Source organism: Ammodytes marinus (assembly GCF_949987685.1).
Source record: "Ammodytes marinus genome assembly, chromosome: 7".
Classification (NCBI taxonomy): domain Eukaryota; kingdom Metazoa; phylum Chordata; class Actinopteri; order Uranoscopiformes; family Ammodytidae; genus Ammodytes; species Ammodytes marinus.
Window position 1 is genome coordinate 8,033,560 of NC_137211.1, and position 17,996 is coordinate 8,051,555.

The 17,996-nt window shown below is 38.8% G+C and overlaps 2 protein-coding genes across 2 annotated transcripts; both read right to left on the bottom strand.

Annotated features, from left to right (window-relative positions):
- Positions 1-1,100, bottom strand: her3 (hairy-related 3; the record flags this gene model as incomplete). The annotated part of the gene is made up of 4 exons (XM_080031699.1): positions 1-479; positions 580-661; positions 839-934; positions 1,047-1,100. 4 exons carry the CDS (start codon positions 1,098-1,100, stop codon positions 1-3), a joined length of 711 nt encoding a protein of 236 aa, XP_079887825.1.
- Positions 1,101-8,146: 7,046 nt separating this feature from the next.
- LOC307253591 (taste receptor type 1 member 1-like) lies at positions 8,147-12,889 on the bottom strand (the record flags this gene model as incomplete). Its single annotated transcript, XM_080031700.1, has 6 exons — positions 8,147-9,075; positions 9,937-10,057; positions 10,428-10,634; positions 10,992-11,717; positions 11,879-12,194; positions 12,759-12,889. 6 exons carry the CDS (start codon positions 12,887-12,889, stop codon positions 8,147-8,149), a joined length of 2,430 nt encoding a protein of 809 aa, XP_079887826.1.
- Between the last annotated feature and the right edge of the window lie 5,107 nt (positions 12,890-17,996).

The window sequence follows — 17,996 nt, forward strand, 5'->3', positions numbered from 1 at the left end:
CTACCAAGGCCGCCACACTTCTTCCTGAGCGTTTGTAACCTCATTACTGCGACTGACGGAGTGAAACTTCTTGTGCCCGCATCTTTTTTCATGCGTGTATTGTATGGTCGCCGCAACAGGGACAGACTGTTTGTTTCCATGTGACTGCCGTGCGAATATACTTGGACAATACGGTGATGTGATTGCGCTATGGGGCTGCGGCGCTTTAGCTTTGGCCGTGTTTCTCTCCTCAGATCCAGCTGCCGACGGAAGAAGCCGCCGCGTGTCATCCAGTGTCCCCCTTTGAGCCAGGCCGCTGTCCTTGGTGCTGGAGACTTCCTCTCGTCCTCCAGAGCGGTGGAGTTTACTGGAGAGCTGCGCTAATACACAGCGGTCGCTCCCGTTCAAGTTATCCGCCATCAGTAAATATTGGTTGACGTTTGCCAGACAACTGCGGAAGCCAGTCTGGTAGTCAGAGAACTCGAGAGCAGCTGCCGTGCCTGAAAGCAAAAGAGAGACATCATAAGGTTAGAAACACAGAAGTCGCGCGTTAAATATTGTTGATATAGGCCTAGACTCTTAAAGCCACCAAATACTCACAGCTCTGGATCTTTTGGAGGTTCCTTAGATGTTTCACAGTGAGCTCTAGGATGTCCGCCTTTTCCAGTTTGCGCTTACGAATCTGAGGAAAGAGATTATTTATTTATTATTCATCCACTTAAATATCTTAGTCGTTGTCATAACTTAACTATTAAGTTCAATAGCTGGTCTGAAGTAATAAATAAATAAACAAATGAAAAATAAAATAAAATAATATAAACTGTGTTCAAAATACTGAAGTAACGCCATGCATACTTACACTACTGCTGTAGTAGTTTTCCAGAAGAGATTTTAACTGGTCCAAACACTTATTAATGCGAGCTCTTCGTTTCTTTTCCATGAGTGGTTTGGATACCTGTAAACAATAAAATAAAAAGGGGGTCAATTATTAATGCATAAAACCCAATGTTGCTGTATTTTATTTCAAACCCTGGGAGACAGTGACTTTTTGATAAGTGATTACACACCTTGTTTCCAGCAATATGTTTTGATTTCTCAACGCAGTCTGTAGAGGCCACCATTCTGTTCTCCTGCTTTCCTTGAAGTTAATCTCTCTCCCTCTCTGATGATCGAATGAAGGAGCTGACCCTAAGAGGATTTATATAGAGACACCCACTTAACATCTCAATGAAAACAGTCCCGCCTGGCTCTTGCGCTCAAAAGAGCAACACTGGCGTCATTTGACAGCCAAAATCAACCAAAGGCTATCGGCGCGCCAATGAAAAGTGAATAATTTTAACAAAATTATGGCCCATGCAGAATGCAGAGGAATTGTTAGTCCCCACGATTATTAAATGATGCATATAAAAAGATCTATCTATCTATCTATCTATCTATCTATCTATCTATCTATCTATCTATCTATCTATCTATCTATCTATCTATCTATCTATCTATCTATCTATCTATCTATCTATCTATCTATCTATCTATCTATCTATCTATCTATCTATCTATCTATCTATCTATCTATCTATCTATCTATCTATCTATCTATCTATCTATCTATCTATCTATCTATCGTTTCAAGATCGGTGGAAAACAGAGACAAATCTAGGTAGATAGTATAGCTACATAACCTAGTGCGTAATGGATATATTTAGCCCAAATAGCCAAGAAACAACGTGTGGGGCAAAAACCTAAAGGGAAGCGTAAAAATCTTAAACATAATGACTAATCACAATGGTTATGCTTGGTAAGCATGGTGTGGCCACCATTGACTCCTGTATTCAATCTTTTATTTGTGAGTTTCACGCCACCAGGTCGAAGGCAGCACCGTGGTAATTCTGTCCGTGTCCCCGCAACATTTCGATTTTCTGGTGGCCACTTGGAGAACAAGTGTAGGCCTAACACCTGCAAACTTATATTACATTATCATCTTTCCTGCTTTGTTTAAGGTGCAGCTAACATTTTATTTACACATATCAAGCGCTGAACATGCTAGCACGAAAAGCACAAGAGATTTAGAAAATTGTGAACAGTTAAAGAGTCTGGCTTTTGTGTCAGGTTTTGTCTTCATACCAGGAGTAGTGAGGCACCGAGGAGAATCGTGGGCCGCCCCTTGTCCTCGGTCCCTCGCCTCCCGATTTTCCACACTGCTCCCTGAAAGGGGCAAAGGCTTGGGAAAGTCATACCAGCTGAAACAATGTATTGACTAGGCTCACTGCAATCCACTGCGCATCTTGGGCTCGCACATACCATCTGCAAATACTGAAAGGGTGATGAATTAAAGCTATAGGCCTAAAGACACCCACTTATGGATTGCTATTGGCTTTAGCACATTCCTACGGTAAAGATGTTCAGCGCATCAAATAAACAGATGTGTTATTAAGGGTTGCTTATTTACAGAACTTAAGAAAGAAAGTATGTTTAGATGACGCGTTTTGTAGGACACGCGACAACGCTGGGAAAACCTCTTAGCTTCCCAAGTCTTCTTAACTGATCCGGTAGGATACACAATGCGTGTGTTAAAATGACTGAGGGCCCGGGTGAAGGAGGGGCATTTGTATTCAGTCTGGAGAGAGCGCGCATGAAAAGAGGCCAGTTTATAGTTGTGCGCCATTGATCTATTCTTTGCATCTGCTTTGTGACCACAAACGTGTGGGCATCAAAAGACTCCTTCCACTTCTGAAGTGAACCAATAGTTACTGTTTCTGTCTATTCCATCTTAACGAAATGTAGTAGATTTCCTTTACAATATACTTTTTCAAGGCTTTGATATTGACCCAATCAATATCATTTGGTTTATCACTTTGCATCACATGATTATACATGCTAATACTGAATTTATTTTGCAGAACTAATTAACAGTTTCGTGTGAAAGTTATCATAATTCAATTAGCCTTTGGAGCACAGGCATGTCGGGCTGCTGCAGACCACACTAATTGAACAAAATGTACCGAAGGTTTGCAGGCCATTGTGGTCCTATAGGAGGTTATACTGAAGCATTTAATTGGTATGAAATTTACCCGCAGTGCTCTGGTGTAAGTGCGCATTCTGTTGTCTTTTGTCCTCTCTGGACGCCGAATTATCTGCGTTTTCACGCTTGGCCTTAACACAAGACCGTGGAGCGTCGATTTCAGCATGGAGCCGTGGCATCACAACCTGTCGCCTGTCTTGTTAAATTTGTGCTACGATTTCACCGCTGATTATTCGCTATAATTTCAATTAGTGTTTGCTCTCTGGGGTCAAACAATGGATCTGTGACTTGCAAAAGGAAAGAAGCGGTTGGTGGTGGTTTTATTAAAATACTGGTCTGCAGTGAATGAATACGGCCAGACTTTAAAACTGTTTCCCTCCAATACCACCTCGCTCACTCTTCTCAAAAGTCGTTGTCATCATCATCTATCCATGAGAATAGCGCAACGAGAAACTTGTGTCCCAAGTGGACATAATAATGAAAGTGCCATTAAATGACAAGTTAAGTGTATGTTTATAAAAGGACTCGGGCTCTCGCTTCACTTTTACTTTTCAGCCCCAGGTCATTCATTAACCCTAACGGACCTTTGTCATGGATGCCTGCCGGCGGAGACCTGACAATGCTGCTGTAATAATTGGACTATTGGGGAACTTGTTAACAACAATTAGTGAAGCAATTATGCAATTACTGCAATAAACTATTTTCTTCCTATGGGAAACTGAGACATTTGCAACCCAATGGTTAGGCGTGCACCCAAACGGTATAACAGAAGCAGTAGAGGTGATCTAGGCTACATCTTCAATATAGGACACTTCGGAAGTAAACGCTGTAGACCATCGGTATGTTTACAAATAACAATGGATAACAAAGGATACTTTATTTAAACTACATGCAAATGTAGGCTATATTATTGTTATTTTACCTTGCTGGCTATACGATAGTTGATTACATTAACGATATGCATTCGAAAGATTACCTAGATGTACATGTTCAATAACTAAATTACCCATATGTAGTAGACTGTAGGTCATTGTATTTTGCAGAAAATAACTTAATAATGATCATTGTTGTAACGAATTTCGTCCGTAGCTAGCCTATATTGTGAAGGCATGCATGGATATGCAATGTCAGGATGTCATAGCAGAACGCTGGTAGAATATGCAAACACTGCAGGCCCGTAATTTGGCGCACCGTGAGCGGAGCAAATCGATGTACCGCCTTCCATTCAGATGGACCTGAGGCATCACTGGTGTGACCAACACGCTCATTGTGAGTAACAAGGTCACAGTAAAAAGAGCAGCTAATGGACAGGTGCACTGGAAAAAAATATTAGAAATATGGACAGGGTTTCCTGAAAAGCCACGCGATGGACCTGTTGACGAAGCTCTGATGAAACATCAAATAGAAATAGCATCATGAATTTCTATGGACTAGTCATCGGGTTATTTAAAGACTTCTTACTTTGGTTTGGGAACACAATGGATGCTGTTTGCCCGTGTGTGCCGGGGTTACCGCATGAAAAGACCAGGGGTGCACATTAACATCGCTTAAGGTTTTCTCAAGGGTCGAAATGAACTGGCTGGAAAGTAACTTTATAACTCGCTGGAGGATGAAGCCTTTGTGGAGCTCTGAACTGAAAGACACAAGTGCCTAACAAAAGGGGAGCGCCATTGTTAAACACTAAAGCGCATGGGTATTGATGCGCCTTGAATCACAAAACATCTGCCATTTACTCCGAACCACTTGAGCAAGATTTGAATAAGAATAACCAAGCACCCTTTAGCGCACTGTATTTAGCCGTGCGTAAAACAACAGTTACCAATATGACCAACGTGGAAATAAAGCGTTTGGGATTTGATATTAAAAACGTATCAAAAACAAACCTACAATTTTGCAATTTTTCTCTGTATTGCCATTACAGTTGTGGTGACTTATCTTTCTGATGGATCGACACTGTCTTCATAAATACCTTGTTTGCAGCATTACTCTTTGTGGGTTTACTGGGAAAGTTTTATTTTCTAAATGTGGTCCACTTCACTATTTTTGTTTTGTTTTGATGACTATGAGACTACAACAGAGTCCTGTTGTTGAGATCAATCTCTTTTAAACAATAGCACGTGGACTAAAAATGAACTCCAACTAATTGTCATTGCTGAAAGGGGACGGACTTCACTCCGTGGAGCGAGTAGATTTAAAGACATTCAAATCCACTTAAACAGGGATTTATGTGTCTATCAAAAAACATTCTTGTTAATAATCACTGGGATTATTTACAAGAATATATTAATTGTGACAGTAGGCCTGTGGACTAACATAGTAGGCCTATGTTAATTTCCTAACAACAGGACTAACGGTGAAAAATAGAAAAAGAGGTACATTTAAGGCCAGTCCCATATGGCCACCAAACGCAAATAGCCTCCACTTAAAGAGCGTTTTGTTTTTGCTCTGTGTGCAAAATGAAGGACCAGTTGCTGGCCAAGTTTTTCCCAGGGTTTTCCCTTTATCTGACCGAAGTGGAAAATTGAAAGGTACAAGTGAAAAGCCTTGGGGCGTTCCTCCGATTTTCTCCGCTCCATATTTTGTAAAACGGAAAATGTGTTCCCTCAGAAATTCTGCATCCCTTGACGGGAATAAAAGTTACAAATCCTTAAAATGTTTTGATGATAATCGTTTGTTAGCTTATTGCATATAAATATTTAATTAGCTTAAAATAATAAACTTTTTTAAAATTGTACTTTTTAATTTTTTTTTATTAAAAAACACTTTTTTAAACTTCAGTAACTTTAGATAGGGTTTTTTATATCACTAATCTAACGCCGTAGTATGCAACGAAAATATTCTCACTAATGGACATAAACTCTAAAATGCTGCGTGACAACGTGTGTGGCAAATTTAACTCTGAAATAGGTATGAAATCGTCAATTTGTTGGTGTCAGCGTTCAGCTCTCCAAACGTGCCATATGCCATGCTAAGTGGCACTATTTACCAATTCGTTCCTAGTTTCACGGTCCATCCTCCCCGTCTCCTTGCCAGGAAATTGAATAGCCACAACAAAATGGCAATTTACCCTCTGGAATTGTCACATACCCCCCGCGGCAAGGCTCTTTCCGTTTCATTTTGTGGGTCACCGCAGTCTCGCTGAGCGTCACGGCGTGAAACTTTGACTTTCAAATAGAAACAGAAAATAGTCGACTGTCATTACTGCCTTAGGAAGCATCAGTCATTTTGTGTCATGACCCTAATGTCAAAGTAGTCTGCAGACTGCAGGGTAAACCTGTCAACCAAAAAGCAAGATATCTTCACCTCACAGGGAATAAAAGCAGAAATGGAAAATACATTGTGGTCCACTTTTCAATACCACTATTATAAAATACAGCTAATATAAATAGGTGTTGGTCTCTTGTTGGTATGCCTCCAAATGAAAACAAAAGTGTTTCCCTGTGCAATGAAGTAATTACAGAAATGAGGGTCTTTCAAGACTGAAGACTTTCAAGTTGGTTATTTGCTATGGTGAGTAGGGAAATTGTCAGTTCAGGTTAACTAATAGGGTTAGTTGCCACTGGGGCACCCTGCCTCAACCCCTTTCCCAGAGATGTCTTTATGCTTTCATTGGAGCATAACATATTTTTAAATGTCACAACGAGCTGAGTTAACTTTAATTACAGAGATGGAAGCCTACACCATCAGGCCCATGTAGGGAACATTTTTAATTAACATTTCATGAAAAGTATCACAAGAAATGTAGTGAAACAGTGGAATGAGTTGCAATAAATTCACAGATATCACGCATTTAGCATCAATCCTAGATAGGAATTTAATCATCATTCCATGCTTTCACATACAGTTTTTCCATTAGGGTACAAACAAAGTGCACAAAAAAAAGCAAGCAGGTACACATGATTTGACTTGAATGTTGGTTAGTAATAGCTCAAGTCTGATAGTTTAATATGAAATAACATACATTTCTTCATCCTTACAAAATCTACACAAAACTGCACTATACCCCCGCAACCACCCTAACTATATCCTAAATTACACAGTGCTTCACCTTTTTATAGAGCTGATTTTTAATTTCTGATACATCATCCAGTTTTTGAGTATTAAACAAATTTTCAGTGTTCCTGTGGAATAAATGGCTTTAAGATGAAGGACTGAAAAATAATATTTGGTGAAAACTCACAGAAGAAAATCGTGCATACAAGTGTTTGGTGGATCTGTAGTCCGACCTGCAGACAGCACCACTGTGAAGCGGTGCCATCATGTGGCGAGATCAGTGTTACAGCAACAACACAAAAAAAGTTGATTGGAGGATAATGCACATTCCATTTTGTTTTATTGAATACTTCACATATACCATTGTTATACATTTTCATGAAAATATCTAAATTATTACATAAGCTTAACAGAATAACCCTCATGGATTGTCACTAATTGCATAGAGGCTGTTAAATGACACAGCAAAAGATGCTTAGCAGAAAATCACCAACAACTAAGGCAGTCCTATCTATTTGTTATCTTATGGTAGTGTAATCCATATTAAATGACATTACAAGCACATATTCTTGGAAATAAAATATTTCTAAAAAGAAAGAGGAGTTTGTCTGCATGAATCCATTTTTAACGAGACTGGATAGGTGTAGCAAGGAGGGACAACAAACGGTTGCTAAAATGGTCTAATAATCATTGGCTAAATATTGTGGAGGTAACACTTACAGTTTGTTTACATCAACTTTTTAATACGATCTGAACAATTTAGCATTATCCAATATGACTTATTAATATTATTACTGTCACAGTCAGAGCAAGGTAAACTGTATGGTAAACTGTATATCATGTTTGACATTTTCTTTAAATTAATTGTTGTTCTTCACTACTTTCAAAGGTACTCTTGTCAAAACAGTCCCTCTAAAACATAATAGACATCTGTAAATAGATAAGCTGACAATGTTTGAAAGTATATTGGACAAATATATAGTATTAATTTAAAAAAGCCAAATTAGTAGCCTGGCATTCCCAGACCTGCCACTAGGCGCTGGCAAATTAATAAGATAACAGGGTCTGGATTTCCAGGCTACCAAATTAGTGCTTTGCATTGCAAATTTCAGAAGACCTCATGCACTTCCAGGCAGAGACACATACTGGAAACTACTACTGGCTAATAGTTTTTGTGTAATTTTGAATAAGGCCTTGGAAGTACTGTTGCGTGTTTTTGTGTGGTTGAAAAATGATAATGTAACATTTTGGGAAGAAATACCACATCAGAAAGGAGTAGAGACTGGAGAGTACTGCCAGAGCGTAAATAGTTTGGATGTACTTGCCACGGTAGAGCACATACACTGTGGCAAAGATGATCCAGGTGAGGATCAGCAGGAGCAGACAGAAGGTTATTGCTTTGGCCTCATTGTAATTTTTTGGGAGGTCTTTTCCCATGTAGGAGAAAATAAAACAAAGTGAGCACAGAGATAAGAGTACAATCAGGGAAGCAGAGGATACATTAAGATTAATTTCACAACCAAGTATGATTTTGTCTGGGTACCAAACAGTTTCATTGTAGGGCTTTGGTGTTGCATAACAATAGTTAAAAAGAAGTAAGAGTGCCTGAGTAACAAATGCCACAGTGATGACCAGCCATTGGCCATGATATTTCATCCACCAACTGTGGACCTTGGGGAACTTGACAGCCATTTTGAAAATACAAACAATTTGAAAAGAGCGCACAACAAAGCATGCTACACAAACAGTGTAGAACAAGAGAAATGGCAAGAACCTCATGATACAGAATGAAAGTGTTGGCTTATCAAAGTAAAAAAACACACTTAGACTACACAGACTGTGGCAGCCTAAAATTAGGAAGCACATTGGTCCCCCAGCAGATCTGACAACAGGTGTGTTGTAGTTGATGGCAAAGAGAACGGACATGGCTAGTGTGAGAGCCATCAAGGCACAGGCCCCCAACATGATCAGTATGGCTCCACTGTCTGTGAACGGGATGTACTCCACCAGCCGCAGTTTGCAAGAGGTGCTTCCTGCTGCAGACCATTCTGTCTCCTTACAGTCGATGCAGCTGTAGGGATCCTCTGTATTACATGAGAGATGAAAAACTTGTTAGAAGTCAAGGTTAACATTTAAAAAAATTATTGATAACTGAGGAAGCAGTGTCCATCCCATCCATTAGCCTTAACTACTTGTCCGGGGTTATGGTCCCCACAACTTGCTACCGCTTGTCCTGGGGATCAGGCGTTCCCAGGCCAGCCAAGAGATATAGTCTCTTCAGCGTGTGTTGGGTCTGCCTCCCAGTCTAATGTGCCTGGTACACACCCAGGGGGAGGCGACCAGGCGGCATCCTAGAAGATACCTGAACCACATCAGCTGAATGTTGGGGAGCAGTAGCCATACTCACAGGTCCTCCTGGATAATGGAGCTCCTCACCTTATCATAGAGAGTGAGCCCCACCCTAGAAGAAACCCCATCTCAGGAGTGTGAATTCCTGATAATTGGAACACACCCCGCTGCTTCCTTTAAAAAAAAATAGGTACCACCACCCGGTCTACTAATCCAAAGTCACTGTCCCTGCTAGCCATGTAATGTTGAATAGTTGCACAGCAAATACAAACACCAAGATCTAGGGCCCTTGGCCTCCCAACTTCAGTGCCTTTTTCGCATGCCAATACCTCAACGTCTAGTTGAAGACAACATAATATGCCATTTTCCACAAGAGATTTATTTCATAGCCATCATTTACTCATCAAGTTCTGGAGCCATTCACATGTTTAATGATTAGAGAGGAAATGGCAGATAATTGTTTATTTGAGTGATAATTTTTCTCATCTGTTGAAGGAATCTCAACAGGAGTCTGGAATCGATACCTATCAAGGCAAGAATGACAGCACTGCTTTTACAAATTTTGTTCCTTTAAGAAAAAAAAATAGGTAATTTACCTGTGCTGTTGATATAAGTCCTGGTCAGACAGATTTCACATTTGAAGCAGCATTTGTGGGGTCCATTTTGCTTTTTTGCATATCCTACAGGACACTCTGGGGAACATAGTGAAGTAGGCGCCTGTAAAAGACAATTGTTTAGCAACAAATACAATTTAATAGACCAAAAATGTTGTCAAATTAATTATTATGATTATGTCAATTAATCTTCTGCTTCAAAGGGAAAAAAATAATAATAATGTATATTTATAAACTGGTGTAACTTTATAAACAATGAACAACCCGGTGAAGTTTTAATACTGTACTTCTTTACATAAAAAAAACAAAAAAAAATGTTTCTTCCGTCCGACACAGTGCTAAACATTAGACATATAGTTAAGTGCAACAATAAAAACATATAAAACATAAAAAAGTGTTATAACTCACTGCCGATAACTGTGGATATAATGAGATATGCAAACACATATTATAATTGTAAAAATGCATCTTACTTCTCCATTTGACTTCCACTGAATTTTGGTGCTGTTGATGAAAAAATTGACCAATGGCAGAAAATGATAGAAGCCAATCTCTTCTGCATCACCACTGTTGTTCCAAAAAACTATAGAGTAGGATCCGTACTTGGGGTCACCATAATCGTCAAACTTAATACTTTGATTTAAAAGTGTAAAGTTTGACTTTTTCAGCTCTGCTAGAACCTGGTGTGGGTACACAAAGTTCAGATTTTCCTTTACTTGCATGTGTTCACAATGGACATATGAGTTAAACAGGGGTTTAACAACTTTACTATGGAGGGAGGAACTGAAGATGATCCCCCTCCTCAGAGTTTTTCAGAATTGTACTTTTGCATCAATTTTTAGATTTTGATAACAAGGCAATGTTTGAAAGGCAAGCAGAGCAGAGAGTGGACATATTTAAACACTTGTTAATTGATTTGTGAAAATTGTCCTCACAGGTATGTTTACAAATGTTATATATGATACTACTATCTTTATCGTTAAAGCTATCTGAAACAAATAAGAAAATGTACATATCCAAATTATTTGTTTACTTACTATGTGAGGGTACACTGTAATGTTTCTATTACATTTGCCAGCTCCACATCGTAAGACATTGTGTAAGGCATTGGCGATGGCATATACAGCAGAATATACAGGAAAAGAAAAAGACGGGTCTACAGCAATGACATCTTCTGCACTCAGACTACTGCAGTTGCAAACTTGATTGCAAAACATATTTTCTTTTGCATTTTTACAATGAGTCTGGCTTTGGGAAGAATAGATAAAATCACTGAAACCAGGTATTGGGACTACTGGCTGAGCCACACCAAGTACAGTTCCGATATTTTTGATTCCTTTTTCCTTGGGAAGCCTCTTGTCTAAGGCCCATCCATCCTCTGCTATCCACACCTTGTTTGTGATATTCAGTTGTATTGCTGACTTAATGAGAGCTTCAGCAGTAATTTTTGGAGCAAAAACAATAATAATGTTTATCTTCTGTGCCTCTATCTCTTTGAACATTTGGGAGAAATTTGTATTGTCGTCGACTCTTTGAGCGTATGCCAGGCAGATCTCAGTATCCTTAATCCTCTTTATGAACAATTCCAGTCCATCTTTGCCAAAATCCTCATTACCATTAAGGAAAGCAACCCAACGCCAGTTGAAGTGTTGCACAATGTTAACAATCACTTCTATGGCTTCTTTATTGGGATGCACTGTTCTAAGGAAAGAGGGAAATATCCCTTTTTGTGAAAAAACAGAACTTGAAGATCCATAACTGACCTGTGAATAATAAAGACATAAATTAATTGCTATAACAATATATTCTTATTCAAACCCATAAAAAAACAATTACATTTATACAATTTAGTTTTCAAGTCATTTTCTTTATCACTTGGTCTCTTTAGAAAAAAATAATAAAACACAATAATTAGCAAACTTACCATGGCAATGAGATTAACCATGAACAGTGGAGCTACAGCCAGGGCCTGAGTGCTTGTGAAGGGGCCAACCACTGCTATCCCTTTAGACATATTGGACTTATGTGCTTGTTGCTTGTGTGGGTCACCCCAAGGTTGTATCAAGCCATTGACTGAGATGAGGTTGAGAATGCCTGGAAAAGTATGTGTATCTGTGCAGTGGTCAAATATTTCATAGCCAAGAGATACATCTGGCAATAGTTTGGTAGAGTTATTAATTTCCTGTACGGCGAATCTCATCAACTGAAACCTTCGATAATGTGGGAGAAGAAAAGGTTGACTGAGGACAGAAAAAAGGACAACAGGAGAGTGGAGTTGATTTACTGTTGAATTTAATGCAATTTACTCAGAATCTGCTCCTGTATGGCTTCAGTACCTTTTCATTTCAGTTTCGCCATATTGCCTAATGCATTACTGTTTGTTAAGGGTTAAAAATTGAAAAGATATGGATGGTACAAAACAGATTGAATGGAAGGAGGACTACGGCCAGACTTAATCATATAGCAATTTTGATAAGATAGCAATTACATAAATTAAGTTAGGGGGGAAAAGTGCTACTTCGCCATAGCCATCAAATCAAATCAAATCAGTTTTATTTGTATAGCCCAAAATCACAAATACATTTGTCTCAGTGGGCTTTACATTTCATACAATATGATACAATATGACACCCTGCCCTTACACCCTTAGCTCGGCTGAGAAAAAACTCCCAGTAAAAACCCTTTAGCCATTAGTCTTGTGGTAAGGTACAGTACATGAATGAACAAAAACTATGTGTTACACTAGTCATTCTTCATTAGTTTCAACTTAAGAATATATCCAGCAGTTTTATTGTATGACTCACCTGATGCAGTCTATGGCTTCGGGTCTGTCCTGATAAACAGGGGTACTGACATGATGAATATCAAAAAGTCCACCTATCAGAAAATCTCCCTCCAGATGAAACTCTGAGGCTTGGACAGTGCATTGAGCCATGGAAAGTTGAAGGGATCGCAGGAGACAAAGAGAAGCAAGAAAATACTCCATATTTGTATTTACAGTTTACAAAACTGATGTGCATTGAATTTGCCTCTGCCTCCAGCAAGTTATGAGACATTGGTGATGGCTAAGCCTTTGTGAGCAAATTTAAATGAATTCAACAAAGTGTATTTTGCTTATGCTAAAAAGCAACCTCCTCTAGCAAATGATCCCTGCACAATTTAACGCTGGACCACACAGGTTATTTAAATATGAACATTTGCAATAACTCAGAAGATGAAAGTGATTAATGGACATAATTTGAATTTCTGCAACCTCCTTGTGGAAGGATGGAAGTCCTTGTTTTGCTTGGTTTGAAGGGAATGGCCCTCATCAAGGGAAACAGGTTGACGCAGAGTGAAAGACAAACATACAAGTACAATGTGTAGTGAAATGCTATTAATGCCTGAGAAACAAACTGCTGACTCCCAATAAGCAAACTTGTAACTTGTCATGTTGAAAACTCACTGAAAACCTAAACCATGAATGTTGCAGAACTAGCAACAGCCTTTTCCCTGCTCTCTAGAGCATGCTAAATACCAACTAGAAAATGCATTTCCTGCTGAAAATGCGTGTGATTGCTGAAACAGCTTACGCTAAACTGGATAGCTGAGAATGAAGATTTGAAAAAGTTTATGAAGCTCATAATTGTATAAAAGGAGTTGAAAAGTTGAATCAGAGGTTTGAATATTTATTGGTGAAATTATGAAGAAGTTGAAAGACATGGATATAAAACGTAAAACTGTGAAATAGTAATTGAATAGACTTGGAGCTAAAGTACATTGATTGCTTGAATGTATATGAATCAGCTAAAGGAGTATGAAGATGTGGAAAAGTAAGAAATAGTCTAAAGTATGAACGGTGGTGAATTGTTTAACTCTAATAGGAATGATGTGGAATATTTAAACATTTCTAGATAAAATTATTATTGAAAGACATGAACACTTTTTTTTATGTGTGAAATAGTCCATCGAAGAGCAGAGTGTTTGCCCCATTCCAACTTTGTCTCTCCAAACTGTCTAATAAACCGGAAAAAAAAGAAAATAAGAAAAAAAAATTGAAATAGTCCTTAAGGGTGTACTCACACTGGTGCCGTTGGCCTGTTCCGTGCTCAGCACGATTCAGCACGATTCCCCCCCCTCCCCACTCCCCTCGCTGGCCCGTGCTCACACTGCTCGTGGCCTGGGCACACTTGCACCTTGCCACCGTCACCGTGCGCGTTTAGGATTTGGAGCTTAGTCTACTTGTAGGCTATACGACTGTTTGTGAATATTTTCATCCGGCCAAATTTGCATCAATATTCCACTTCCACATTAGAGCAACGAGAATCCTTAAGCTATTGTTTTTTTTTTAATGTAGCCTTGACGTAATAGGTCGCGGTGGACAGTCTCATATTTGTGCAGCACGCTGTTTATTATTAATATAACGGCCCGTCATCAGACCATATGTATCCGGATGGTTTTGTACACATCGATCGCTCCAACAAATCCAAGTCAGAACTTTTTGTATGGGCAGATATCGTTTTTTTTAAGTGTCTTTATAAAGTTTCTTGTTAAACCTTTAGAGTAGGCTACAGTTTCCTTATCACCGGGCCGCGGTGTGTTGTTTTGGGTGCGTCTCCACCGCCATGCGTAAATGCAGTTATGACAGCTGACGGGAGGAAAAAGAAAAAAAATCATCTGACGAACGTGAGTAGCCTAAACACGAAAACCTTTTTGCTGTGCTTTCTGAGCCGACCTGTTTAGCTCTCTCCCTCTTTTATTAGCCCACACCTAGGCTTACACACACGTTAATTCTCACACATTATAGCTACAAGTCCAAGTGGTGGGCAATTCTGGTGCCGACTAGTAAGGCAGCGGACGTTAACGGAGTAAACTGACAATGCATCCTTAATAAATTCACGTCAGGAACGCCGCCTGTGCGCTTGCTTGTGCGCGTGTCATCTCATTAGCATCTGTACTTTGGCCACGGCACACCTCTCCCAGGTGTGCCGTGGCCAAGGGGCTGTTCCGTGCTGGAATACAAGTTGCCGTGGTCACACTAGCCAAACGTTCTAGACTTTAGTATGCTAATGAGCTTTGGCACGGGGCCTTGGCACTAGTGTGAGTACACCCTTAATGGGCAGAGTGAGTCACCCAGCTGAGTGTATGTCTTATTGAGGGTCTGTGATCAGGCAGAAATACCACCTTTTAGAGGCCTCAGAGAGGTCATTTCATCCAAAACTTCACCTCAAACCGCTGCCTCTAACTAAAAGACCGTGAGTCTAACTGTCAAAATTGTTTTATTGTTAGAACCAGAAGAATCTGATGAAGACACATTGTGTCTGTATTGTGATGAATGTGAGAACCAGAGCATTTTAAATGTGTGGTACAGTCTGCGTCTCTCCAGAAATGTCATGTCTCAGTTAACAAGGGAGTCTATGCGGCAGTTGGTTGAACACCATTTAGCTTGGAAGCCCAAAACTCCCATTGTGTAAGTCCGATTGCTTCAGTAGTCATATCTATGCGACCGGCAGAATATGTCCTACATTTTGATGTAAATATTATCCATGTAGGGTTTAATTTGTGGGAGTGAGAGGCAGTTATGTCATAGGTTTTGGTGTTTTTTTACACCAGTTCTACACTGTAACAGTTGGTTCCCCACTCTGCCTCTGAACATTCCGTCCCATCCGGATCCCATTATAAATTTAGAAAGAGGCTGAAAAAAGCTTAAAACTAAAACTGTGTTTGTTCAAAGACTGTTGAAGATTTTAAAAAGTTGTATAGTAATTTAATAGCTGTAAATCATGTGAATTGTTTAAAGTTTGAATGGAGGCTGTAGCTGAAAGAATGCCGGAGGAGATAGGTTTAAAAGGGGAGGAAGTTTTAGCGGTTTGGAATGCTGCTCCCATCCGCTTCAATGTTAAAATAATTTGTTAAAAAGCTGAATTTTTTAAATAGTTTAAACAGTAGAATTTTTTTTAAATGTATTAACTAATGTGCTGAAGGAGCTGAACATTTTGATTGTTGAATGGTTTAAATAGCTGAAAATGTGAAGGAGTTACAGTTTTGAAGGATTTGAAGGCTGCTCCCATCCGCTTCAATGTTAAAAAAGTTGGTCAAAAAGCTGAATATTTTAAATATTTTAAAAGGTAGAATTTTTTTTTAAAGATGTCCACACATGTCATAAAATGAATTTAAACCAGTATCTTTTGTTAATGTTAAAGAGCAACCTCCTTTCCCAAATGATCCCTGCACAATTTAACGCTGGACCACACAGGTTATTTTGAATATTAACATTTGCAATAACTCAGCAGATGAATGTGATTAATGGCCAGGACTCTCACCATAATTTGAATTGAGGCAACCTCCTGTAGGAAGGACGGAAGGCCTCGTTCTGCTTGGTTTGAAGGGAGGGGCCCTAGTCAAGTGAAACAGGTTGACGCAGAATGAAAGACAATCATCATTGTACAAGTTCAATTTGTAGTGAAATGCTACATTGCCATGGTCCAAGATTGTCTGAAAGAAAATATTTGTAAAATGTATATCCTAAATGAAACGCCTCATTAAGACTAAACATCTAATAAGAAGTACATTCATTTTTGGTTTATTATGGAACTGTCATTAGTCTGGGAGGTTTCCACAATCCAAACTAATAGTTAATGTCATTCAGAAGGGTTACTTGAGAATAGGTAGGTAGAGCACTTCACAATGGTGTTAAGTGCTAATCAGTCATGTTGTTGTAATAAGTTTGCACTTTGATACTAAGAAGTTAATCACTGTTTTGAGATGACAGAGAAGATGAGATAAATTGCAGATAGGCGTCAAACTTAGAAAGGATGTAAATGATCACTTATTATTTATTATAAATATAATTTAAGTATGATAGGCTATGAGTTTAAGCTTAACCAGAGGTAATAAATAATTGACATTGAAAGACACTTGCCATATATGTTTCGAGTCCAGCAGCAGTGTGGGATATGGCACACACACACACACACACACACACACACACACACCGAACACACATTCTACATGTCTTTATTGACTTGATAACTCATACAATCGAATAATGTTCAACAGAACAGTGTACATTGAATCCTCAGTTGCATAGTTTTTAATCCATATGCCAACAACATCACAAGTATGGTAAATATTCTCTTAGATTTTGTTTCACAGTGCAAGGGGTAAATGTTACAGTAACACAAGAGCTATTTCTTAATGCACAAGTCCAGGTTCTGACATGATAAAGTATAAAACTATTGAGTGGTTTAGTATGCATATTATGTTTGGAATAACTGCACAGAAAAGTGCACAGATATATGTTGCTCACAAGAGAATTCTTTTTTTAATGTGGATCTAATACTCTAATAGTCAAGAAATGTCTTGCATTACTAGTCAGAGCTAGCTTATTTAACTAATTAATTGGATATATTATTTGAAATAAAACAATTACAAGTGTTGTATCCACTCCATCTTTCAAGAAAAGTTTGATCTTTTGGCAGATAAGCCTATGTGCTTTCTTGGTGTGAGTTAGATGAGAAGATTAATAACACTCTTATTTGTGTTTTCTAAGGGAAGCAGGGAAACAGTTATCCTGGCTATGTCCAAAGGTACATCAAAATCTGCTCACCAGCACGTCAAAAGCTCACTGATGATCAAGCCTATTTACCTTTTCTTGTACAACAATATAGGTGTCAGAAAGACAAGCTGTAGCATCACTTTTGGTGGACACATGTTTTACATGATTGGTATCAATCTTGTCATCCAGCTTTACTCAACAGAACAAATGAGTTTATTAACCAAAATTTATCCAATCACAATTAGTGTTACAATCAAAGGAAGTAAACGATCCCCATTATTGAATAAAGGTATCCGCCATACACATAAAGACGGCTATTAAAAATATTTTGCAAAAGCCATTGTTATGGAGAAAGACATGTTTTAGTTTACTGATATAATCTTCAAAAATGAACAAACTACAATAAAATATTCATATGACTTGGCAACTCTTGGGGAAAACACAACTGAAGGCCTGAAAGAAATACATTTCTCTGTGTAAAGAGATACATATTTACCAGAAGCTG